Below are 27,406 nucleotides of genomic sequence, written 5' to 3'. Positions count from 1 at the left end.
TTTTTCTGATTAACCAGTTAACACACTTTTCTATAGCTACAAAGAGATAAGACTGGGCTACAGGATAAGGCAATACATACCCAGGGCTCGTTTCAAAGAATTAATGGAAATTTTAATGCAGAAATTTTTGCAGAGCAAAGCAAATACCTTTTTGCTCATGATGTAAAGTTTCCTGTGCTGCTGAAACATTTTTCTTACCTTTTCACGAACCCAGCAAACAACAAACTAGTTTTGTGTTTAATGTGCATAACCTTTCATACAGCCTGAATGGGCAACCATTTAGAAATCTCATGGCCTGGAGAGTTGAATAATCACGCAATTAGGTCTGATTGTACAACAGTTTGGGAACAGACAGCATAGAAACCTTAGTCAATCCCCAAATTAAAATCATACGGTGGCTGTGTCTACAATGCACAGTTAACCCAGGTGCGAGCATCCCCACTACAAAGATCTTCCCATGCTAGTGTGTCCTCGCTGCTTCTGCACTCGCCCATGTGTGCCTGGAGGCATATCCCATGTTATTTGTTTTGAGATGCTCTAAGATTCCTTCCAAGTCAACTGCGGAAGAACTTTCTGTCCTTGGGGAGGAATTGTGGGCAGGGCATTGGAGGGCTATCAGCACATAAGTGATTTAACCTCCATCCTCACTGCAAAGTGATCAGGTTCTGGATAGAGTTAAAGAGGACCCTGCACTCTAATCCACATCCCCAGCTGGGTCAGCTAGCCTGGATTTAAAGCCTTTCCATAATCAGGTCAGAGGTTTTCCTGTGTGGATGGTGGGGAGAAGGGCTGGGCTAAAACTCAGGTAAAAACCCAGAATAATGCTGCATTAGAGACATACGCTTAGATTGTAAACTCGGAGGAAGGGATTATCTTTCTGTTCTGTGTCTGTACCTGGCACAATGAGAGCCTAGTCCATGACTAGGTCTCCTAGGTCCTACAGAAATATAAATAATAATTATCTAGAGTATATCATCATCATCAACATATCTACTCTTTGCTCTTCTTTGTAAAGAGACACTGCACCCCAGCAAATGCTTGAAAAATGTGGTAAAAAATCACCGGACTTACAAACCAAATGCAACTGGTTTGGTGGAGGGTTTGTTTGATCAAATGGCTGTGAAACCCTGTTTTTTTTTAAAATGATTTTCTTCACCAGCCGGGACACTAACATGAATCAGAGAGATGGAACCAGTTCACGCACAGTCTTGGACGTCAAGCAGGATCTGGAAGGAAAAGCTTGTGTAGCAGTAGTTGGTGCAGCGAATCCATGAACAGCTTCCCAGTTCCACCACCTAGTCTTATGTCTAGGGAGAACAGGAGGCAGGGGAAGAGAATGTCAACTTCTTGTTGATAGCATTTTCGCTGGCAAAAAATAGGTCAGGTGGATTAATTGTAACCCAAAGTCTCACATGTTCCCTGTGGTTCTCTCATTTTTCCAAATGGCTGATGCATGAAATTCAAAAATTAAAGGGTGGGATTTGAGAACAGAAAAAGGAGCTGTTTAAAAGACAGAACATCCAGTATTTTTTTCCTTTGTATCAAGGAGAGCAAAAATACACATCCAAAGTGGTAGAGAAGAGGTTGGAGGGGATTAGAAAGCAGAGTCTTCCAGCCCGTCTCCTGTTTAGCCAATTTGTATGCTAGGTTATTTAAGAAGCGGTAGATGCTCCGAAAGAAAGCAGGCAGCAGCAAACACAGGGATCACCTCGTCCTCCCAATGGCATTGAGGTCAGTACACTCTGTCCCTTGCTTCAATGTGGAGAGTCTGGCCCTCCCCACACCCATTACTGCCTTTTAGTGCGGGAAAAAAAGTGTTCTTCAGACTTGGGGGTCTGGAATCCAGTAGGCCCCCCTCTCTGCTAGGCTAAAACGAACACAAGTATTCCAGTGCAACCTCGTATACAAATTTATATTGTTCCTGAAAGAGAAAAAAAAAGCCAGTGGTAAAATGGTAGCAATAAGCTCTTAACAGCCTGATTCTGCAAGGTGCCGAGAACCTTTCATTCCCATTTCCACTCCACTTGGCATGATCGGGCTCCAAGAGTTAAAAGTTTAATAACTTGTAGACCCAAGTGCACATCTCTAGCACTGGCAAGAGCAGAAAAAGGGTGCAAAGTCACTGGAAGAAAAAGACACACCCATACAGTCACGACACTGAATATTCAGCATTTCATGCTTGTCCTTACTGCAACTCTCACACACACCTGAGGGAAATCATTCACTCTAATTGACTGATCTAATTTAATTCATATTGGGCAGTACCCAAAAGTACTTTTTTTTAAAAAAAAAACTAATTCTTTACTCACTGCACCCTACAGAAGTGTGTAAGGGAGGGACACTTACCAGTGACTCCACCATATTGGATTTGTTATTCCGTAATGTCTTCACTATGTGGAACACGTCAATGATATTTTGCTGCTGAATCATTTCGCACACGCTGCAGATGGCACAGAAGGTGCCACTGCGGCCACCGCCATTCCTAGGCATGGAAGAAAAGAGGCAGTTTATAAAGGGATGCAGGGGACTGGCGCATGGAGGCAAGCACCCTGCAAAGAGCAGTGCTTTCCCAGATGCAAAAGCATGCATCGCTGGAGGTACCACGTGCAGGCCCCCTGCAGGCAGGAAGCTTCAGAAGGTTTTAAGATGAGCAAGACAACAGTCTAGAGATTAGAATATAGGAATGTGACTTGAAAGACACTGTCAAACTTAGTGACCGTGGGCAAGTCACTTCACCTCCCTGTGCCTCAGTTTTCTCATGTATAAAACCATAATAATACAGAAGTCACTTGTAATCTTGTGAGGCTTTATTCATTAAAGTCTCTACATGTGTTTTTTAGACACTCGAATGGAAAGGGTTATACAAGAATTAACTAATAAACATTGCACTGACCATCATGGACCAGTCTTGCCACCTTTCTGATGTATGCTCAAAACTATTCAGTATCTAATCAATTCATTGTAACCAATCATTATTTGTATTACAATAGTGCATTGAGACCCCAATCAGGATTGGGGCCCCTGAACAGACAAAAGTACACAGTCCCTGTTCAAAGGATCAATAGAGGGCTTCAAGTGGAGATCCCAATGCTACAAGCAGCAGTGGTTTTGTGAACACTCCCTATTTATGGTGGAAATAGTGGCACATGGTACCACAATTCATCACAGTACTTAACTTCACTTGTGTCTTGATTGCAATTTAACCTAATTTTCCCAGCTCAGGTATGGGCTGGCCATCTGATTTCCACATCTGTAAGTAATTTTTTTTGCCCTGCATCATAGGATAGGAAGTATTCCCAGCCATACTTACAGGCAGTGGACAACAGTGCGTCCATCTCTCCCATCGTACTGCTCCTGCCATTTCTCTAGCCGTCTGACCACCTTCAGGAGCGAGCGTTTGGACGGAGGGGTGTCCCGATATGCTGGCCAGCCAATGTACTGCAAATGCTGTACTATACGATATCCATCCTGGGGCTAAAACAAATCATTATCCACTTCCATTATACAATCAGAAAGGTCATGAGGAAGAGCAGGGGTATGCGAGGGGGTAATGGTCACAGGTTACGTATGCATTGTTTAACATCACCAAAATATATAATTATTCCTACTAATCAGCATATAAGTTAATAACAACAACATGAGTGCAACTAAGCTACAGGCCAGAAGGAAGCACATTGCTGCTAGGTGCAAGGCCTTCATCTCTTTCCAAAGAAAGAAAAATATATCCAGAGAATTAGGGTGGTTTCAGGTTTTGAGGAAAAGGAAGATTTTTGTGGAGAGGCTTTAGTTGAGACTACTAAAAGGCCAAGGAGGGAATGAGGCTCTGAAAATAACTGTTTTTATTCAGGAATACAGTCATCTCATGGTGGAAGAATGAATAACATATCTACTCTCTTTCCCTCCCGCCTGTTTCGGAGGTTGGTGATACCATACGGAGAGGAGACAAAGCAGTCATTCAAAAAAACCAATGGGGGAAAAGAGCTAGTATAAGATCCTCATGGTGATTTTACCAGTAGCACAGACCAGCCCACAACTGCCTCTTTAATGGCATAACCAAGTTGTTCCGTAAGCTCAGACTCAGAGGCGGATACGTGGGGCACAGGGATCATTTACAAAGGCCAGTTGGCATCTCCATTTCTAACAGCGAGAGGAACAGGAAATATGGGGATAGTACCTAACTGAGTGGGAAATCTGTTCTGAAACAACAAAACAAATACCAAGGTTATCCACTGTAGCAGTGCAATAACCGTGCTTCAGTCCATTGTACAAATAACCCTGGTTTGTGAGCACTGTTGGGGATGTTTTCTCCCACCTGTAGGGTTGGGGCTAATGGACGCTGAGTGAAAAGATTTTATAAAGATGACAGTTCCTTATTAATAGGGGCACATTGGCAACTGGGAACCCCAAAAGTTTAGCCAAGCAGCACTGCATCTAACTTCAGAGATAGGAGCAACTATACCCTTCAGCATAAATGGTTGGCAGAGAAGGAGTGGAGATAACAATATCCTAGTTTAGCTAACAGAATTAATGATGATTTTACATTGACTGCTAGTTGATTAAGGTAACGTGCAGGTAACGTGCCCTCCAGGACATACAGAGAACACTTTCCAGTTAAGGACAGAAATCCAGTTCACATTATTCACCTTGTGATTTTACTGAGAAGTCTTCTACCTCCTGGAGAGGGGTGCAGCTATAATATTCCACCTGTGGCAGCAAGAAAATCCTGCAATGGAATTTCTACCCGGCCTTGGGATTTGGTGGCATCCCTGCTCCTTGTCTCTTTGAGCAAGTATTTGACAGAACGTGACCAATGAATGAATAAATGGATCATCTGGAATGTCACTGATCTTACCCTGGCCATGTTGCAGATACGGAATATCCTATTGATGATATCCTCATCAATGTCTGCTGAAACAAACTCCACCTGGATTGGACCATAACAACAGGACGTTTTCTCTGGCCAGTACTGCATGCAGAGCTAGTCAAGGTGCAAGAGAAATAGAAAGCAGATTACGTACAGGTTAGGAAACTATCAATCCTCTCTTCTTCTAACCCCACACCCAGTTCAGGAACTGTACTCTAGACACAGCATTTCAGAAGATATGGAAGCCCTGGCCTTTAAAGTGGCTGGCAGATAAAGTTTCTACAGGAGTATAGATTTAAAAGGAGTGTTAAGAGAGTAGTGTCTGTGAGTGAATTTAATATGAAGCACAGAGGTTTTATATTGTGAGTTAATGAGAAAACACTCAATACCAAGAAGATTAATCTTAGTTCATAGAATCATAGAATATCAGAGTTGGAAGGGACCTCAGGAGGTCATCTTGTCCAACCGCCTGCTCAAAGCAGGACCAATCCCCAACTAAATCATCCCAGCCAGGGCTTTGTCAAGCCTGACCTTAAAAACCTCAAAAGAAGGAGATTCCACCACCTCAACCCAAGTGGAACTTTTATTTCTCTGTGCAGCCAACTTTTTTATATTCTGAGTTTACTAGTAACTAGGGAGGGGGCAAACCAGATTGGTTTAAAATCTCACACATCTCACACCTCAAATTAAATCACAGCTGAACTTTTTATGTGTTGTGTTTTTGTTTTCTTTTTAAAACTAGGATATCTTTAAAAAATCGCACACCTTTGTACTTGATGGTTTTGGCTGAATTCAGAAGTCCCAAAATACTGCAAGACAGACTACGATCAGGATATCTGCAACCTGGCTGGAACTAGGTAGTTCCAAAAATCTTGTGAGAAATCTCATTAGAAAGCCTTTATTGTGAAGATATTTAGCTACGGGTTTAAACTAGGAAAGTTTGAAAATCTGTGATAAGTATTAGAACTTCTGGAGGCTCATCTGAATTGGAACCTCTTCAGGATCAATCATCACTACCAGCCACCCTGGCGTGAGTGCATGCCTGTTGCATCAGAGTTGAGCTCTCTCTGTATCTTCATGCATAGGGACCTGAAACTGGTGGGGCCACCTTTACATGTCTTGCTGTTTTCTGTGAGAGGAAAAAGCAAGCCAGGATTTTGATAAGCCATTCATTATCTGAAGGCTGGCTTTACTCTATCTCCATACTTTCAAATGGGTTCTGAGTTCTTCTCCCAAACCATTTGTTCTAGTAAGACAGTCAGATTTGGGCTGAACAAATGGTTCAGGGAGCAAAACTCAGGGCTCAACAGAAGATGAAGTGAAAAAGTACTCCCCTACCGCTATGCTACAAACTTGGTTTCCATAAAGCAAGGCCTCAGAAGTCAATACATTCACATTTGTGCACTTTTTGCATTTGTGTTCTCAGACTAGCCATTTACATCCACATTGGGTATGATACCCCATTCATACACACCAATACTGGATCTGTGTGCAACTGTACAAGCAAAGGTAGGCATACAAATGCATGGACAAAACTATGGATGGAATTACAGCTTTCACTTTTTGAAGATCACACCTGTATAGTTTTGCACTATGTCAATATATAAATTATTAATATATAATGATTGACTATTGGACGTCCTCATTTCAACATATAGGAGCTGTGAGAGTTGCCACCCATCTGGGATCCTGCATTATCAACCCAACCAGCGAAGAGCGTTTCTGTCTTGCCAGGATGGCCATAGAATTGTTGAAGCTTCTGCAGAATGGTTCTGGGATGTTGTAATGTCATCATCACACCACATGCTGGTCTTCATAATTACATTTTAAAAGTACTAGTCTCTCTGATAAAATGGTTATGATTGTAGCATAAATGCTTAGATTAGATAACTATGGACAGATAGATAAGTACAATGATTTACAAAGATAGTGTGGTGAGCGCAACATCCTGATACAATTGATTTTTCCTTGCAGAAATCTCACTCTCTTAAGTGATATAAAACTAATTCCTTGTGCTGATGGCTTACAAGATATGTAACTTTAAAACCATCATTGTTTCCTTGGTCTAGCAGTGTTCTTTTGGCACTGGTCCAGGCCTTAGTTTGGCAGACACCAGACCTCAGGACAGTGTAATTTTCAGTTTATAATTAATCACCAAATCTCCCCCCCCCCCCCTTCCCTTAAAGTACTTCAAGGAAAAGCAAAGCATGATATAGCATTGCTGGTGAAAGGTGGTCAGCAAAAATACTGGAGTTCTAATGCTGGAGGATTTCATTTTTTCAGACTCTAAATGTAAAATAACCATGAACAGAGGTTTCGTATTTCCAGAGAATGTGCAGGACTGTTTCTTTCCAGTTTGTTGGGCAACCAACAAGATTAAAAACTACTATGGATTCATTCCCAGGACATAAAAGCATGTTTGATGAGTCAGATAGAACATAATGAGTCCTGAGGGACCAGGGATCCTAGAAAAATCGTATTTGAGATTTCAGACACTTAGGACTCCGAAAACTGGTCAAACCAACAGCTTGGTCTTTAGAAAGGCTGAACTGGGGGCACTTTAATGCAGAGAGGAGCAGAAGTGAATCAGATCCCACATCATTCATTCTGCCTGGAGAATCCCCCTGATGAGCATGTGATTGGTTTTTCCATTAGCACTAATAAAGGCAGCATCATAACTGCTGCCTTCAAGGGGGAAATATTTTGCAAAGAGTGAGGAGCAGATGAAGAATTAAGTTATAAAGTGCAAAGTGCCCGAGGCCACTTCTGCTGTTTAACAAGAACTACAATGGGTGAAGTAGCAATGTCATACAGCAAATTTCCTGCACAATGTATGATCTCTCATCCCTTTCTGATGCTACCCATCATGAGACTGACTGCAAATGCCAGTGCAGTAGCAAGAGTAACCACTCTTCACCTTGCAAGCTCTAGTACTGAAAATTATTTTCGGCCTGCCAACCAACTAAACAATTTATAAAAAAGGAAAAAAAAAATAAATTGTGCAGTAAGTATCCACTTCCCTCCTCCCCTTTTTGCTGACTGTAAATCAGTTTCTCATAATGAGTCATCGTTCAAAAGCTTTGGTGTTTCACTTTGATTAAAGCACCCAAAACATCAGGTGCTTCTCCACAATCTCATGCAAATTATCCAAACTTCCCAACTCTGCAAAACTGGACTGGAGATCTCAAGAAAAAAGGATCTGTCATATGATTTCACAAATGTCCTACTGCCAGTCACCTGGCAATACCACAAGAACAGGCTTGTTAAGAGTGTTTTAGCATTTACAGGTCTGGTCGCAGGTGGAAAGCAATGGGCAAAGATGAAGAACAATGTGTACAAGTATTGAACTAGGCTCTTCTGAACCACAAAGTTTAGCTTGAGTTTTGGCAGGAGTGGCGGAAGCACCCTAAAAGTGCGTGTGTGGGGGGACCCACAGATGCCCGAACTGTGGCCCTGCCCCCCAGTGCCGTGCCGCCCCCTGAGGCTCCCTTCTCACTGCCCTGTCTCCCCGAGCCCCTGCCCCCTCTGCCCCTGAGGCCCTGCTCCCATGTTGCCTCTTCCCCCAAAGACCCTGCCCCCGTTTGCTCCTCTCTACCCCCTCCCCCTGTTGTTCATCCTTATGGCTGGTAAAACGTGCCCTCCCACTTTAAAAAGTGTGTGTGAGGTGAGGGCGGCATGACCTCCCTCTCACCCTCCCCTTCCTGTTCTGGCATTCCTGGTTTTGGGTGAAGATTCACTCTGGATTGTACTTACAGTTGTTCACCCATTCCTATGCAGTTTCCCTTTTTCCTCACAACTTTTCTGCCTGTTTTGAATAGCAACTGGGGGTACCCGAAGCTCCTTTCATCTGTGAATAAGGCTGCTTGACTGAGCTATTAGAAATCCACCTACCTGTGCAGCATCCATCTCGTTCAGCATCACTATGGAGGAGCAGTTGTAATCAAACACCAGCCTCCAGAAATCTGGTACAGTGTTGGGTAAAGGGTGCTGGGTAACAATAAAGGCAGCAGGTTGCTTGTGGCTCTAACAAAAGAAGAAGATTAGTTAAAAAATCAATCCACTTTTATTCAGCTGATTATTAAACCTGGGAGGCTAAGGCTATGCAATCTGAGCTATTTAACTAGATTATACAAATCAGACACCCTCTCCTTGTTAACACTGTGCCATGAATGAAGCCCTCATAATGGGATCCTTTTGCTCCCAACGAACACATTTCATTAGAGAAGTGGCACAAGAACAGGAATTGTGCAAATAAATTATTTACGTTTTGGGAGTCAGCAAGTAACAATAATATTAATTAAAATGAAGAAAGATAACTGCTGGAAGCAGAACGTTTCTTCTTTTTGCGGCAGTAGACTCTAAGGACCAGTCAGGTCCTCACTGATTTTGTTTCCTGGGAGCGGAAAACTAGAGTTTGCACATTCAGATTTGAGAGCATCCACTCAGGGACGGAATGTGGGGACTGTTCTGAGCACTAGGCTCTGGAGTGCTCTTCCTGACTCTGTTCTGGGACTTTTGTGCAAGTCACTTGACCTCAGCATGTGTAAAATGGTTAGAATGATACTTCCCTCCCTCTGAAGAGTGTTGAGAGGCTTAATGGATGTTCGTTAAGTACTTTGAGATCACAGGATGAAAGGCGATTACAAATGCAAACTACTATTCCTCTTTGGGGGCCGCAGACAGTGCTTAGGTGAATCCATAAACTATAGGATTTTGCCTACTGCCTCTCAGGGAGATGGAGAGATGGTCTCCCCTTGGAGTAGGCAGCGTCTTCACTAAGTGCTATAGTGGCACAGCTGCGGTGTAAGTGTAGACAAGCCCTCAGTATCTTGTGGGGGCTGGATGAGCCATAGATCCACCAAGTGTGTGTGTGTGTGGGGGGGGGGGGGAGGGCAGGGGAGGAGGTAGAGAGAAGAGTAAAAGAAGAGAGAGCTTTCCTGAAGTTACAGACATGGAATGGATCCTCTTCTTTCTCGGTGTCTACATTTCATGACCCAGGAACATGGGCAGGGGCAAGCCTATGCCTTGTTGATTTGGGTAGGGGTTGTAAAGCCAGTTTGCAGCTTATGGTATTGGAGAGACCAGACCACCAGAGGCAAGAGTAGTCAAAAAAGCAGGGGATAGAGTGTGGGAATTTATTTGTATGCTAACTAAATGATGCAACAGTTTCACATTCTGCTATCCTAAATAGCACAGATCCCTTCCATTCTCTCTTTTGTGGAGGTTGCTGCTAGAACTGCATGCTGGACACAAAACAGCTTCTGCTTAGTGAAGAAGCAAGCCCCTCATTCTCTCACTCTCTGCTATTAGATAATGGAGATGTGCCTTCGATGACAGTGTCTCCAATTCACTTGGACAAAACTGGATATTGTGTCTGATCCCATTTCTAGGCTTGTTTTGTGCACATAGATTGTACCACCGGTTGTACAATCCATTCAACTTAACAGCTGTTAGAAGACAGGTCCATTTGATGGAGGTTTGAAGATGGGAAACTGTGGTGCTGGTGGGGCAAATTAATAAATTGCACCCCCTCCACCCATCCTGGGTAGAGATGGGGAGTCAGTGTTAGCCCCATTTCACAGTTGAGGAAACCAAAGCACAGAGACATTAAGTAGTTATTCAGGAAGCCTGGGGCAGAGCGGGGAGTAGGACGAAGGTCTATTGATTCCAAGTCCTCTGCCTGAACCACAAGACTGTGACAACTTCTTAAAGGTCTGAGTTTGAGACTTGGGCATGGTCCCTTGCTTCTGTACTAGGCCAGATTTGGGCCCTTTCTCTAACACAGTGGCATGTCTGATAGATCCTTATTTTCAAAGAAGTTGGAGGTTCGTGCCTCCAGAACTCAATCAGCAATCCATTCCAAGGATAACGTCACCCCTTCTACCAAGATAAACATTCAACATTACCCCAGCGATTGGATTTTTTTTCTCCCCCAGTTGGAGGAAAGTTGCTGCCACCTTGTGATAATACACAGAGTATGCTGAAACTCAGATGAGAGGGAAAATAATAATGGAGGCACTTGCAACAGATACCCATGGGAAATGACTGGTGGGAGAAGTAAAAATGAGCAGCACTGAGATCATGTGACCTCTCTTAGAGCAAGGAAGGCAGCCTGCCAGGCTTCACAACACATGGAAAGAACTAGTGACTCATATAAAGGCAAGATGGGATGGACTGGCTATTCTAGGTGCGACATTGACAAACCAGGAGCCAGCTTCTGCCAAGGCTTTAGGCCTCAGCTCAGCACTGACAAATTCATTGCTGGAAACCAGTCTGTTTCCCCTGTGTGTTGGTATGGTTAAGATGGGGATTGGATTTATAATAATGTGTTTAGACTTTATGAAATGCTGTAAATTGTAAATCTCACCTATAAATATTTATCACATGCTATAAGGTAATATTTAAGTTTTTTGCCTTACAACTATCAAAAAAATGTTTGCCCTGAAACTGTCAACTGTCAGAAGGGATCATCTCCTGCTCATTAAGAAGGCTATCAACTAAATGGGCCATTGTGAGACATCACAAAGACTGTTAATTGCCCCTTGACATCCATGAAGAGGTTACATGCAAAAAGGCTCATCCCATCAGCCTGAATTCTATAAGAAGGAAATAAAGGCTGGCGAACAAGAACATTTTTCATTTCTTTTTTGCTGTTTGGATCCTGACAGAACCACTCCAGACAGTGACACTAGGATCCATGATGTGTTTAAGACTGCACACAATAGGCTAGTGAAGAAAGGAAGGAATTCCACCCCAAGGTTCCATCTCCTCCAGGAAAAACATTAGTGATAAGGGATTCTGGATGTTTCAGGCTGCGTTTATCCCAAGAGCACTGACCTGCTCTCTCTGTAAAGTGGTAAATAAAGAAAGGGAAAAAACATCAGCTGAATGGATTGATTTCAATGGCAGATGAAACAATTTGTTTACATGAAATAGTGCATTGGCACAAAAGGTGCCACAGAAATGCAAGATGTTGTTATGTTTTAGGTGTTGGCATGGGGGGCCCTTGACATCAGACAACTGCAAAACCAGAGCAAAACCCATTGTGGTTCTGCAGATTTGCCAAATTCTCAACTTAACCCCTTAAAAGACAGGAACATCACTATCCAAAACAAAAACAAAACCCCAAACCAACTCCCTATGTTTGTTGGAAGAAATGACACTTTGTGTCAGATTTACAAATACTCCGATAGCAATGTCCTTTCCAGGCACCCCTGCCCAAAGGTCTCTGGGTAACTTAGCAAATGGAAACCATCACTATTATTTACAATAAAGAAGTGACCTGCCCAACTAGATTCTACCGGGCAAAGAAGGTGAGGGGGAGAGAGAAAACAGCCCCAGACACAGGTTTACAACAACCTCACGCAGGCCCTTAGGCTCTGACATGTGGGGCACATCTGATTCCTCTGCCAACACTCTTCCCTCTATATGCTCAGATCAAAGGGTTGTTGGGTTCCCAGCGCATTGCAACTTTTTTTTTTTTTAAATACTGTTGCCTATGCAGCTTCTCCACCCGCCTGCCTACCCCTTCATGAGAGCACCCCAGGCTTTTCTCCCCTGAGCCCATCGGTCAAGAAAGATCTCTGCCAAGGAAACGTGAAGGCATCAAAAATGTCCTCAGAACACCACTGATGCATTCCTGCACGTTTATGAACGTGCAGAGGCGCTGGCTTCCTCCGGGCCCCGGGGGTGCTCAATCCCCTGCTCCGCCCCAGGCCCCGCCCCCACCCAATGCCTTCCCTCAAGCCTCCACCCCCTCCCTGCCTCTTTCCCCCATCCCATCCCACTCCTTCTCCCAAGCCCCCACCCTTGCCCTGCCTTTTACTGCCCCACCTCTTCCCGCCCAGTTCGGCCCACTCCCCCAAGCGCATCCCATCCCCTCTTCAGTGCCTCCCTCCCAGCACCTCCTGCATGCCGGGAGGCACTGGAGTGGGTGGGAGGCACTGGGAGGGAGGAGGAGGAGTTGATCGGTGAGACCAGCAGCAGACAGGAGGCACTGGGTGGGAGGGGAGGAGCAGGCTGCCGGTGGGTGCTCAGCACCCAATAATTTTTTTTCCACGGGACAATCAGCATGGTGCTGCTCTAGTTGCAAGATATCAGCAAAAGGAACCCCAAAAAACAAGCATAGCTTGTGTATGACCGATTTCTCACAAGCATGGAAATGAACTGATGCCTAACAAACCTGACACAAATTGAGACTGGTGCCATTGCTAACAGTGCCTGTAGGTTGTGCTTACATCCATGAGTGCAGCGTTGATGTAGTTGCTTGATTCGCCATCCACAGAGATAAGGAAAGGGAGGCACCGGTCCAAGGGCAGCACATCCATGCAGCGATTTTTGTCATGGTTTCTTGGCAAGAGGCCAATGCTGCAGTCTTCTGGCCGAACACGCGGCGTCACAATGTTGAGGGTCTGTAATTGGAGGACAGAGAGGTACAGGCAAAGCCTCTTAGAGTTCCAAAAGGGACGCCCTTAAACATCGAGTACAGATACTCAACATGCTCTGTAGCCTTTACTTTCAATTTTGAAAAGACTCACAAAGCTGAGATCCGGATGTGAAGCTTCCCCAAGTATGGAGCTGTTTGGATGCAGGACTTTAGATTCACCCTTGTGTGAATACCATCTGGTCCTGGTGACTTACTACTTTTTAATTGATCAATTTGTTCTAAAATCTCCTCTACTGACACATCAATTTGGGGCAGTACTTCAGATTCCACTCCCCATCCCCCCCGCAAAAAAAACCTAGTTCTGACATGGGTATCTCCCCAACATCCCCTGCAGTGAGGACTGATACAAAGAATTCTCTGCAATGGCTTTGTCTTCCTTGAGTGTCCTTTTAACACCTTTGTCATCTAGTGGCTCCACTGTGTGTTTGGCAGGTTTCCTGCTTCTGATGTTCATCTTCACAATTAACCATCCAATTCTAAGACACCAGATCAGGTTTAATGGCACTTTTCTGTTTTCTCATTTAGATTACAGTTGCTGTCACGGTTACAGGGCTGGACACACTTCTGACCCACTGCCTGAGTGTACCCCCACTGGTGTCAGGCCTTGTGCCTTTACCTTCCCTGGGGCTGGAATCGTGATTCTCACACCTATCTGTCATCCTGGACTATGGTATTCTGTCAGTGCTTACCCAACAGGTCCAGCTAGGTTCAGAACCTGCAAGTCTTCCCTGCAGGTCCAAATGGGTTTGGAACCGTGGTTCTTTGCCTGGGCAGTCAATGACCAGTGGCGAATATAGTGAGTAGACAGCCTTCTTAAATCAGAATATTGTTTTATCATAACAGTAGCAATAAAGTGTAACATAAGTGAACAAGGATTATAAAGCAACAAAAAGTCTACATGCATGTTGATATTAGCTAGGGTCTGGCCATCCTCTGGTAGAGACCCGAAGCAGGTCTCTCTTTCCTAGGCACCCCTAATATCTGGGTCTGGGGGTCAGTATTTTCCTCTTAGCTGTCTCTCACCCTGCTGGAGGGAGTAGCTCCTTTTAAACCTAGACAACGTCTTTATTCTCCGGTGTTCACAACCTTCCCCTCTGCTGTCAAACTAGTCCCGTGAGCTCAGTAGGGGGTTGAAGGGAGAACACCAAAGTGTATGCCTCTTGCACTATTTTCTTAAGTGTTGAGGTGGATGGCTATGTGAAGCTATAGTTCTTTTTCCTGCTTACATGCAGACAACCTTTTCTTGAATTAGCCTGATTCACACAGTTAAACTCCCTTCTGACTATCAAACAAACTTCCAGAAGACATAGAATTGATAAATTATTGCAGAGGAGCTGCACGAATGCCACAGTGGGACATTACTGCAGCAAACTTCGGATCTAGACCATGAACTTCAAACCATCTGAACATGCAGGGATGTCTGAATCTGTGATTCCATCAGTACCTTAGATAAAATGTTACTGTTTGTCCCTAAATTCAAAAGTTCACTCAGGCCTGTCCACGATGGAGTTCCATTTCTAGACGGTCTGGCAGAAAGAACAATGTATCTCAAATCTCTTATGAAAACACACCTCTGCCAGGATGCCCATGGTAAGCTGAGTAATGAAAATGCCAATGCAGGAGCCCAGTTAGCAATTCATCAGTATCTTTTCCACTTGTCCAATAAACAAATATACGTGTTTAAGCCTCCAAACTGTACACTCAGCTAAGGATACCTGCAACCCTGTATTCCTGTTAATAGTATGGTCTTCCCCTGCTGTCCCCCCACCGTTGTGTTCGAGCCCTCTCCCCCCCCGCCCACTACATCTTACTCCCATTCAGATAATAAAAGCTACTTGAGGCACGGCCTGATGTTTCTGCAATGCTCAGACAATGAGGTTCCACCCATCCAGAAAACTCTTGGTGCTATTGAAACAACAATTATTATGATATAATAAAAATAATAATTAATAATAAATCTATAGCTATCTCAACTGGTTCATAAAGATGGCAGCTACTTATATTTTTTTGCATCCCTCCCTGTTCTTACTAAGTACACACGATTAGGGCTGAGAAGAATGGTGTGTGTAAGTGATGTCCTGTAAACACAGCTTTCTACAAATAGATGGAGAAGGACGCTCTTAAGCAAACTAAAGAATTCCCTTCCCACAAGAGCTGCCAGTCTCCCATGGCTTGTAAAGCAAGTGAGCAGGACACAAATCTGTCTCGCTCAGATCCTGGCAAAATAAGCATAAACAGCGGTGTCATTGTTTAAAAGCACTATATTTCAGGAAACTGGGCTTTGGTTCATTTGACAGGTAAGGTGTCCAGAACCAGAAATCCTGTACAAAACACAGGCCACTTGTGAAAAGCAGATGCATTAATGGCATTGCCAGTCATTGGGATTCAAATTACAGTTTTGCTGTACCCAAATCTTGGTAAATATATGCCATGTATTAACAGAAAGGATACGATCTCACTTTGTGTATGGAGGGTTGAGAGCTGGGAAGGGAGAAAACCATCTAATTCCAGTCTGGCACCACAGTAGCCATCACTTAAAACTGCAGAATATTATTACTGTAGGTGGGTGCTGGTCGAGACACTACATTGCAGTGGAGATTTGCTGCAGGTAGAGAGTTCTGCACTTTGCTGTTAATGGCTAGTCTGGATAACTTCTGAATTAATGAATGCCAAAGTCCCTCCCTCCCTCTTTTCTTTCAAAGACTTGCCTTTCCCATGAACTAGAGTTGGCTGAAAACACAAAAAGTGATTCAGAAATATTCCAGGGAATAAGTGCAGCGTGTTCAGCCCACCATTATTTGTGGGGTCATTGTTCATTGTTGCTGAGCAGCCACCAGGTATTTGTGAAGATGTTTGTGCAGCCTCAAAGTTTATTCCATTTTAGCACAAATGATTCTGCATCTGAAAATCTGCACTGGAAAGTGCATTACTCCTGGCTTGTGATTCTCCTTTATACAAAATTTCAGTCATCCAATCAGGGTGGAGAAAGAATCCCATGCAACTTGGATAATCACTCATCAACAGCACAGTCAAAGTCAACCGTTAATAAATGACCCACAAACTGACATTTTTTCACATAAACTATGAAGTGAAAGTAAGAACAAAAATATTTGTTGAAATTAGGATTGGGCCACGAATGGAGCAAAGTGCAATATTAGCAGTGAACATTATACCCACTTTTGGACTACTGGCAATCATGAAATAAGATAAAACAACTGATAAAACACATACGCAAAACACCAACTGCTATTGGTGCAGACATGAAAAGGGCCAGGTGCTCTTACCTGAAATTCATCTTTTATCTGGCTGGAATTTGTCTGTGGATCCAGTCGGCTGATATTGTAATATATGGATCGGAACTCACAAACCGGAATTGCTGTGTTGCCACAAAGACATGCCTCTAGAATGGCATCATGTACAAAGACGTACTGCTCCTGCACAGAGCACAGGGACAAGATGTTTCAAGTTAACCCCATTCTAAATAAATATCGCAAAATTTCACAGTAAACTTAAATACCATGGAATTATAAATGCTGATTCTGTTTAAATTGTGCTCACTACAGATTTTTAAATGTGAGTGTGTGTGTGCACGCACATGCATGCATGTTGTGGAAGATACAACTTGATGAGCTCCCTCCACCAGTTGCTGAGTGCATAGCTACTGCTGATGAGAGGCTGGTCTTAGCCCTGAATTCCTTCTGCCAAGATGGCCTGGTTAGTATTGTTCTTTGTACAAAATAATTTTACCAGATAATTTAAAAAAGAAAACTTGGATCTTATAGTTGGAACCAGTTCTCTACTCCTCAGGGGTGACTGCATCCCTTAATTCAGTTATAATAACCTGCAACACAGGAGTAGATGACACTACTCCAGCAATGTTTCCAGTGAGCAACAAAAGCCCGAGATCCATATATACACTCCCTGTGCCATAGATTTGTGCAGAACGTGTCTCATCAGCACAAATGTTCAAGCAGGACAAAATTCAAGTGCACTCATTATGCCCAGAAAATTCTACATTTGTGCATGTAAATGGGCAGTTTGCTGATTCAAACGGGGAAATTCTGCTTGCAGATGGGTCACAAGATGCGCAGTTACAGGTTTTTGCAAGCACAACAGCATTTTGTGAGGGAACCTGTTTTGCCCACCATTAAAAATGTGGCTTGTACAACCCCTTTCAAATTTAAACATAAAATGCGAAGCCTCTGGACCCCAGAGACATAATGGAGGGAAAAAGTCAGTGTAAACACTTAGTCTAGGACAAGGATCCCACAAATAGGTTAGGAGCAATTATACCCTGGTGGTGCTGTTGCAGTAAAAAAAACAATAGATGCACCAATGGCTCTATTCCATCTCTCTGTTCTGTAATGGACTTCGGATTACTGGTCATTTGAAAGATGCATGGTTTTCCACATGGTAAATAGAGTGTTCTTTACAGAGACTATATCCTGGTAATGGAGTCCAGCAGAATTATAATTGTTCCCCTCTTTTCTATGCTCTATCGTCCTGATTCAGCAAGGTAATTAAGTACATATCCAGCTTCAATCAAGTGACTAGTTTCACTGACGTCAATAGGTCCATGTACGTGCTTCAAGTATGTGCATGTACTTAGGTAGCTGGCTGAATCAGACTCTTTAATACTTTGGATTGATTAGGGAAATGTATTTTGAGGCATATTTCACTTATTTGTTTAGCTACATGTAATTAATTGATATCAAATGAGCATTATGTAAGGGTATGTCTACACTACAAAATTAGGTCAATTTTATAGAAGTCGATTTTTCAGAAGCTATTTTATACAGTCGATTGTGCGTATCCCCACTAAGCACATTAAATCGGCAGAGTGCGTCCACAGTACAGTGGCTAGCGTTGACTTTCGGAACGGTGGACTGTGGGTAGCTAGTTCCCGCAGTCTTCGCTGCCCATTGGAATTCTGGGTTGAGCTCCCAATACCTAATGGGGCAAAAACATTGTCGCCGGTGGTTTTGGGTACATATCGTCAGTCACCCCTCCATCCCTCCGTGAAATGGCAGACAATTGTTTCGTGGCTTTTTTCCTGGGTTAACCACGCAGATGCCATAGCACTGCTAGCCATCCTTATTAATGGTGTTTTGCTCGCTCTACCGCTTCTGCTGCAACCCTGCAAACTGGAGGCTTCTGCCTCAGGCTGCTCTCCCAGCTGGCAGCACTGCGTGGTCACACCTACCCCTTGCTCCCATGGTTCATGAAGCCTGGACAGTAGTAAGGAGCCATTCAACTATAGGCTGAGCAAGTGCAAAATGGTGGTATAATGTGCCTTTGGACGTTTAAAAGCTCGCTGGCGCTGTTGGTCATTGTTATTGCTGCTTGCTGTGTGCTCCACAATATCTGTGAGAGTAAGGGGGAGACGTTTATGGCGGGGTGGGAGGTTGAGGCAAATCGCCTGGCATCCGATTTTGAGCAGCCAGACACCAGGGCGATTAGAAGAGCACAGCAAGGCGCACTGCACATCACAGAGACTCTGAAAACCAGTTTCATGACTGGCCAGGCTACGGAGTGACAGTTGTGTGTTTCTACTTGATGCAAACCCGCCCCCTTTGTTGATTTTAATTCCCTGTAAGCCAACCACCCTCCCCCCTTTGAAATAAAGTAACTATTGTTTTGAAACCATGCATTCTTTTTTTTAATTAATTTAAAAAAATTGAGATAATGGACAAGGTAGCCGCTGGTGGTTTTGGGTACTTGTCGTCAGTGACCCCTCTCTCCCTCCCTCCGTGAAAGCAACGGCAGACAATCATTTCTTGCCCTTTTTCCTGGATTGCCTGCGCATATGCCATAGCACTGCAAGCGGGAGCCCACCCTGATCATCGCTGCAGTTGTGAGCATTGTAAACACCTCGCATTTACGCTTGGAGATTTTGGCATATATATTGGCATTACATCTTTTGGAATGGAATTCTGATAGCACGAATTCATCTCCCCATACAGCGATCAGATCCAGTTCCTCCCTTTCGGTCCATGCTGGAGCTCTTTTGCGATTCTGGGACTGCATGGTCCCCTGCGCTGATGAGCTTGCCACGTTGGCCAAGCAGGAAATGAAATTCAAAAGCTCCCGTGGCTTTTCCTGTGTACCTGACTAGTGCATCTGAGTTGAAAGTGCTGTCCAGAGTGGTCACAGTGGAGCATTCTGGGATAGCTCCCGGAGGCCAATACTGTTGAATTGCGTCCACAATACCCCAAATTCGACCCAGCGATATAGATTTTAGGGCTAATCCCCCCGTCAGGGAGGAGTACAAAAATAAATTTTAAGAGCCCTTTAAGTCGACCAAAATGGCTTTGTCGTGTCGAGAGGTGCAGGGTTAAATCGACCTAACGCTGCTAAATTCGACCTAAACTCGTAGTGTAGACCAGGGCTAAGGGTTCAGATATTACCATAATAAGTGCAGTATAATAGAAGAGCATAAGGCATGGGGATTCTGATGGGTCAATGCATGCTGCAACATGTGGAAACCTGGTACAATGACACTGAGCAGGACTCATGAGATAGTTTGACACAATGCAAGACAAAAACTGAACAAGGCACCAACAGATGGGTAACAAGGTGCACGATTTATCCTCATGCCTTGGGTACACTCAATATGTGCCTGTACATGGGAACATTTAATACATGCCTACTCAAGTTTAGCTACAAAGAATTCCATGTAACAACCTGGTGGCGGAAACAGGCATTGATTTAACTCACTGATGGGCTCCTCTTGAGCAGAGGCTGACAGGAGGGCTGTAAAACAAGAGAAAATAGCTGCTGGCACCTACCTCTGTCTGTACCAAATTGACCCTCTGGGATCGTAGCTCTCGCACGCAGTTAAATATGTCTACGACACCTTCATTCTCTGCCATGTCAAGCATGATGTCAATGGCAATAAAGCACCCTGTCCTTCCAGCACCAGCGCTGCAAAAAAGAATGAAGCCCTGATCAATAGACCATGAAGAGGCAGGGCTGTCAAGAGGAGAAAAAAAAATCTCTGTGTTACAGGCACAGGTGTCTTCCTTCATTAGCTGCCCCTCTGTACTGAAGGACTGGTCTTCTGTGTTGCTGAAATAGCATGAGACATAGGGAGAGCAAGGCTAGGTGGTTTTCTTGGGAAGGGGAAAAGAGAGAGGGGTAAGAAGAAAAATTGTTTCTCGGACACTAATAGGAAGATCAATGAAAAACAATATTCTAGCCCTGTCCAGCAATACTTCCATAAGCACCCGAGCTACAGAACATCTGACTCTGTTGTGAACTGAGACAGAGAGGAAACTCATGCTCTTGTAATTAGAGGCAGCTTCAGAAAATATATTTTGGAAGGGGTTCTCCCATGTGACTTTTAAAAGCACTCTGCCATACTCAGGTGCACATGTTGGAAAGGAGGGGCCAGTTCTCTACTTGCAAGATCCTTCTCCCATTTTAGCTGGTAGGAGTTACATTCGGTACATGGAGAACTGGACCTGGGGTGGGGAGAGTCCAGGGTGGGAGTTGTGAGACTGTAGAGAAGGGAGCTTTGGGTTACTCAAGTGCTTAAATTTAGAACCCCCACTGCTTGTGAGACTTGAAACATCTCACATGAATGGTGTTGTCAATGAGCCCCCTCTCCCACTGGGGAAGTCATCTGAGTTGTCTAGGTGTGTCAGATAAAGAGAGGAGGAAGTTTCTCCCCATTATCCTAGAGGAAAGGGGCAAACTCAGCTAGAGCCAAGAAAATTTTTGATGTATGAAACTCCAAACAGTGCTGTAAAGCAGGGAGATATGAATGAACATGAATTAATGTGCCAGATTAATCAAGAGCTGAACGGGGGAAGATATTTTTCATTTGCAGAATTTTAATGAATAAGTGGCATTTCCTCTCTCTTTATCTCTCTACTTTTCAAAATTTTAACAAATAGTTATAACATTTCTATATTTAGAGGTCACTGGCAGTCCATAAATATCAAGCGGTGACATTATCCAGCAAGGCATTGGTAGGGAGAATTTGGTAATTATCACTTAGAGCTAGTCATTAAAATTCAAAAGCAGATAAATAACAGAGAGCGAATGGCATTTATTCATTAAAATGTGAAGGATGAAAAATCTCTCCCCTCTTTCTCAGCATTGCTGAATCAGGACCAGTCTCTTTCAAAGGCCAGGCCTGGGTCACAGCTCTGAAAGAGCAGATAGAAACCCAGAGCTACCACCTGCCAGCTCCTGGGGTTTCATTTGTATTTTACTATAAATCTGTCTGCCTGCTAAAAACAGAGGGATTCATTTATTTCCCTTTTTGGGGTGGTCTTGGAATTCATTCTCTCTTCCCCTTCGCCTCATACACGCACTCCCTAAGAGGTATGGGACAACAGTTGTAACTGGCTTATGGTTGATTTGGTTTGGAGGGGAAAGCACGGAACAGCAATTGTGTCCTCGGACCTTGCTAGCTTGAAGTTCCATCTATTCCTCTTCCATAAACAGATATGTTTGCGTGTTTTGTTGGGGTGGAAGCATTGGGGAAACAGCTGCTATATACTATTTCTCTGTTCTGGTAATGTCTTTCTTGCAATGGGATATTGGCAACTCTTGTTCAGTGGTTGGAGGCCACAGTGCTATTATATGTATATATTAATGCAAATACAAAATCAAATGCAGCTCAATTTTAAAAAAAAAGAATGGATAATTTTGTGACTACCACTTGTATCTGTCCTCACTATGCGGGGTTACCAAGACATCAGCTCATCGTCACACGGTTGAAGAAGGGACTTTTCACCCCATCAGACATTATATAACTGGTTATGTGAATTTTGGAGGTCTGGTGACTCTCTTTAATGCATCTGGCACTGGCCTCATACTGGATTTGATGGCCCACTAGTCTGATCCAAACTAACAAAAACAGCGTTCCTATGCGGCAAGGACTTCACTATGTTCCCCAACACAAATACTTACCTGGAGTCATTTTCTAACATTGGCAAGGGTAAGGACTGACAAGTCTGTCAGCAGGAGGCTGTACCTGAAAGGCAGCATGGGTGAGTGGATAGGGAACTGGAGTCAGTCAGGAGATCTGGAATCTGGCTTTGCCACTGACCGGCTGTATGACCTTGCCCAACTCGCATTACCTCTCTGTTACCCCTGCCCTTTGTCTGTCTCACACATTTTAGCTTGTTCACTCTTCCAGTCAGGGACTGTTTTCTCAAATGTTTGTACAGCGCCTAGCTCTAGGGTGCTCCAGTCTCAGCTGGGGACTCTAGTGGCTACTGTAATACCTATCATAATTATAACAATAACCTGTATAATGCTCAGAGTTAGTGAGCATGTAGTCCAATATTTTGAGCCTTCCCTCTTCTTAAACAAGCAGGTCTTCCTGGTATACTTTGGTCTAAGTTGCTCTTAGGAAGCTACATGGCAGATTTCCAGAATGAAATTAAACTCCCAGGCTCTGGGGTAAGTGAAGGCTAAAAACTATATACAATATTTGGCATCTCCCACTAGGCAGGGGAGCAGGAAAACCGATATCCTGGACTCGATCTTGCCAGTGGCTGAAGAGCAAAAGTAGAAGCTGGGGTACAAGTGTGTACATGCAAAGGTGGTTGAAAGTTCCTTCACTTGATGCTGCTCTAAGTTATGCCAATTGTCACAGAAGGGTGAAATTGCAGCCAAGGATGGGTATCCCAGTCATGCACCATTTCCCTCTGCTACACCAGCAGCATGGAGGGCACTGGGCTAAGAGCCCCTATGGCACCAGAGGATCCTCTTCATTGGAGTGATCCTCCCTGGGCCAATGATGCCAGTTCCACGGCCAGTTTACACCAGCAATGAAGCATAAAGCAGCCACTGCACAATGGAGAACCTGTTCCACTGTGCACAAGTTCACCTCTAAGGCCAGCAAGCTGTATCATTAACAGCAAAAAGTAGAGAGGTGATCACTAGGTTGAAAGAAACAGGAAAAACTTAAGGGGACTGGGACAGAAATGAGCAATGACAGACAAATAGACAGACAGATTGCATACCTGCAGTGCACAACTATAGGCCCCGCCTCAGGCGGATTGAGGAACTTCACCTGCCGAACAAAGCCCAAGAGGCCTGTGGCATAGCAAGGAACCCCGTGGTCTGGCCAGCTGGTAAAGTGGAACTGCCGAATCTCTCGGATCTCATGGTAGCCTTTCTGAGGAGACAATGCAACCTCTATTTTTCTTCCTTCATGTCACAATCACCGTATTTCACTGCATTCTTTACTCATTCAGAGGGCTGAACTACCATTTAAACATAATTATATAAAGCCACATTTCATATACCACTTCTCACTTCTGGAGATTTCAAGGTGAAAGATCAAGAGATTTCACCTTCCACTACAACTGAAGTGTATCACATAAGCCTGAGGATTATGAAAGTGGTTATCCACTACCCATTCACAGTGTATTGTCTTAAATGCAATTTAAAATTAGCTCATCAGTAACATTATGGGGTAACTTCAGTGCCAGGGTACCTTTGCTCAACCACACCTGCAAAGAGAAACTACTAGTGGTACAAATTCCCAGCTCATTTCCACTCTAGTATCCAGTCTGTTCCATTAATTTTTTTTCTGATGAAGTGAATGTAGTGCTAATGACGGACAGGCCTGGAGACTGAAGGCCATAGAGCAGTTAAGGCACAGGCTGCAAAAGAAAAAGCTTCCCAAAAATCACCCATCAATGCATTTCAACCCTGAGAAGGAGGGATTGCATCTAGTGCTGAGAGGGTAGGTATGTTGTTTCCATACCCATCCTTGGCCTCTGGTGAGGCTACAGACAAGGACATCAGTCACTGTCTGTTCTGATACAGGTACCTGTTCTCTAGGAACTGGACCATCACCACCAGTTTACTCCACACACATGCTGCCAAAGAGCTTCCACTTAGTTACACCATTTTGTCGCTGACATTTTGGGCTATGGCACAGAGATTGCAGGGTTCCATATTCCATTACCAAGCCCTTTGATCTGCCAGACCTGTCTTTGGTTATTTCTTGCCAAACAGTTCAGTGGTTCAACAAAATATGAAATCAGGGCACTAGAAACTGGAACATATTCCAGTGTAGCTGTGATGAGGTTTAATGAATGGTGTGAGTTTTCTTAGAAAGCTTTAAAATTGCTTATCAAGGGTGTGAGGTGTGATTTGGGCAGACCTGCAATGGTCTGTTATTTAGGCTTCCAATTTCCACCGGTGCTTCACAAAAACCTTCCACTAAACTGCAGATTTCGGAAGAATATACATATTTAGACCCTGAACGTTATTTTTTATTTGTTTTTAAAAGGGCCTCTGCCTGGGATCTAATTTTACTGGTGCTTTCCCACCCCCCACCCGCAATTTGCCAGTGTGAATAACTATAGTCACTATTCACGACATGTAGACATCTACCTACTGGATTCATAGATGCATTTAGACATTTGAGTGCTATGAATTGTATCCACAGTTATTTATGCTTTCATCTAATTGCTGATATGAACTTGGAAGATGCTTCATAAAAATCGGATTGCTAAGGTAGAAAACAAGTCAAAATTTAACCCTCCCATATCCACAAGCTTCCTGGTGATGTCTGTGTGGAACCATGCTTCAGATCCTGAGTGAGGTGTTATGTCTGAAGTAAAATTGACTGGGGACTTCCTTACCTTTTGTACAGTAAATGTGCGTATGACGTACTCTGCCAATGGCTCTGTCTCAATTAATGTGACTTTAATATCTCCATAGACCTCTGTGTCATCTGGCCAGTATCTAACACATTTCACCTACAAGAAGAAAAAATAGACTGTAGGGATGGGTGCGGTAATGGATTGTGTAATTCAAGTCCAATCCAAAAACTGGATCTTTAGTTAATGTTCAAAGAAGTTCACTTAACTGCATAAAAATGTTTTTACATTTGTAATTATTTCTAACATTGTGACTGGGACTGAAATCTGGAGCCCTGACATACTGAAAGTGAGTCTGTTCTCACAAATTTCTCAGCCCAGTTTTGCAGACGTAATTGTTTTGACCAATTCAGAGCAGCATCCACATTTCTGAGTACTCATCAGAAAAAGGACCCAACCTTTTCAGTTTTGCCCATCGGTACCAACACATTTCAGTAGCCTGGTGGCTACTTGAAACAGAAACACTGAACAAGGCTGACAGCAGCTGCTCTGACTCACATGGCTACATCTGTTGTGTGTCCTAATCACAAAGCATCTATAGTATAGTGGAGAAACTAACAGCTCAAATACCACCCTTATGCCCATGGTAACCTCAATCTGGTCAACCCCTCCTGTGTCAGCCGTCTGCCCCTCAGTGTCAGTAAACGAGCAGTTTCTAGAAAGGAGCTCCCCATGTAGAAATTGGCATTTCTGAAGAGATTACTTCAGCATGCAAGGAACCAGTATCCAGAGTAAGTGGGATATGGGGATAATTCTCTCAACATTGTGGCCCAAATAAATTTTTGAAGGAAGGATTTCTGAAACCTCAAACAAGTAAAATTATTTAAAAAAGGGGGTGGGGAGAGAGAACTGGACATTGAGGCGAGAGGAGCTAGGAAGTGGGGAACATAGGGGAGCAGGGTAGGAAACAAGGGTGGGATAAAAGAGATGGGGAAATATGGGATAGAAGACATTGTAATGGGTTAAGAAAAGGAGGAAGTAAAGGCCATTTCAAGGCCATGCAATTTGAATAGGGATTATTCCCTTTGAATTGCTGGGGAAGAGCAAACCCTAGCCTTAGTTAGGCTTGCTAGGATCCTCAGAAACAATTAGGCCTACCTGACTGGCACAGCTACTTGGCCCCTTCCAAACCCATTCCCTGGAGCCACAAGCATCTTGGTTATCTTTAAAAGCATAGATTTGCCATGATAAGTTCTCCTATCCTGACTCTTTATACCCCTGGCCCTTGTTTCCACCATTCTCTTTGTACATGGCGCCTAACTGGCAGAGGTGGGGGCGCAGATCCAAACCTTCAAAACCTAGCACCTCTGCTATTCACCATTGATACACTGATCCTTCAACAGTCACTGAGACCAGATTAAAGAAATATCCCATATTCTTGCTCATGTGAACTTTGCGGACAAAGAATAAGTCACATAAATTACACAGAACTCTACTTTGTTTCTGTAGTAAAAGGGTCAGTTTCTCAGCTGGTACAAATTGGTGTAACTCCACTGAATTCAAGAGTTAAACTGATTTATACCAGCTGAGGATCTGGCCCAATATATTTCCATCTAGAGGAAATAAAAACACAATGGGGAAAGGTGCTTACCAGAGATGAGGGGAAGCAGCTAGGAAATAAGAAAATTAGAGTGCAGTTTTAAAGAAGAAACTTGAGTGGTTTAATCTATTATCTTGTTCTTCAAAGTGTAGTCACTGAAAGGCATTTACAAGATACTCAGAACAGTAGAAAGTTACTACGTCTGCTACTATTTTGGCTGCATCTGGTGAGGAAGTGGTGGAGAGCACTGGGAATACAGCCTCCTTACCCTGCCAACTTCCACCAGGTTGGTGACCATGACAACACTTGCAGAATTCTCCTGCCAAATCATTCTCCAGAAATCCTTAACCGTCTCTTGCATGGGACCTGGGGCAGGAGAAGGGAGAAAAAAGGACATCTTAAAAGGGTAGGTTTAATGCCAGCAATCCTTTTCAGCTGTTCTCTGCCTACAGCCCTGTTCACCTTAAATCTTACCCTTCTCACAGGGTATTTCCTTGATCTTCAAGGTGACATCCACTGAACAATACTGACTTGTTTAATAAAACAGATACTCTCTCCAGCAGGGCGGGTGAGATTTTAAGGCTCCAGGACTGCAGAAACTGAGGTGATGGATGCATTATAAGTACTAGAGAGAGATACAGTACGCAAATAGATACATATGATCAATCCAATACATTATGGATGTGCCCCTGTGGCTCTGGGGTTAAGTCACCACAGGAAGTTTATTAGGGCAGAGCTTCTCTGAGCTTGCTTCTCCCTCCTCCCGTACATTGCAGATGAAAGCCTGTTTCCTACCCCAAACCTGTGTCTACTATCACTGTCTCTATGCTCCACCCTCCAGATTCCCTGTACAGCTCTACTCCCTGTACCCGTGTGACCTCAGTCCTCATCTCTAGTCTGCTTGTATGTATTAAAATCTA

General features: G+C 43.8%; 1 protein-coding gene across 1 annotated transcript in view; it reads right to left on the bottom strand.

The window, feature by feature from the left end:
• Positions 1-1,867: 1,867 nt before the first annotated feature.
• The window catches only part of PTPRT (protein tyrosine phosphatase receptor type T), a 725,977-nt gene continuing 700,438 nt past the window's right edge, over positions 1,868-27,406 (bottom strand). Inside the window, exons 23-33 of the mRNA XM_077831843.1 lie at positions 26,755-26,852; positions 24,929-25,045; positions 23,294-23,448; positions 20,099-20,234; positions 16,595-16,744; positions 13,102-13,275; positions 8,756-8,887; positions 4,853-4,978; positions 3,311-3,474; positions 2,347-2,482; positions 1,868-1,921 (exon numbers count right to left, since the gene is read on the bottom strand). Of these exons, the coding sequence (XP_077687969.1) occupies positions 1,868-1,921; positions 2,347-2,482; positions 3,311-3,474; positions 4,853-4,978; positions 8,756-8,887; positions 13,102-13,275; positions 16,595-16,744; positions 20,099-20,234; positions 23,294-23,448; positions 24,929-25,045; positions 26,755-26,852 (1,442 nt within the window). The remainder of the gene's footprint in view (positions 1,922-2,346; positions 2,483-3,310; positions 3,475-4,852; positions 4,979-8,755; positions 8,888-13,101; positions 13,276-16,594; positions 16,745-20,098; positions 20,235-23,293; positions 23,449-24,928; positions 25,046-26,754; positions 26,853-27,406) is intronic.

This window comes from Eretmochelys imbricata, chromosome 13 (genome assembly GCF_965152235.1).
Source record: "Eretmochelys imbricata isolate rEreImb1 chromosome 13, rEreImb1.hap1, whole genome shotgun sequence".
NCBI lineage: Eukaryota > Metazoa > Chordata > Testudines > Cheloniidae > Eretmochelys > Eretmochelys imbricata.
The sequence above is the reverse complement of the archived record's forward strand: the minus strand, read 5'-3'. Positions and strand labels throughout refer to the sequence as shown.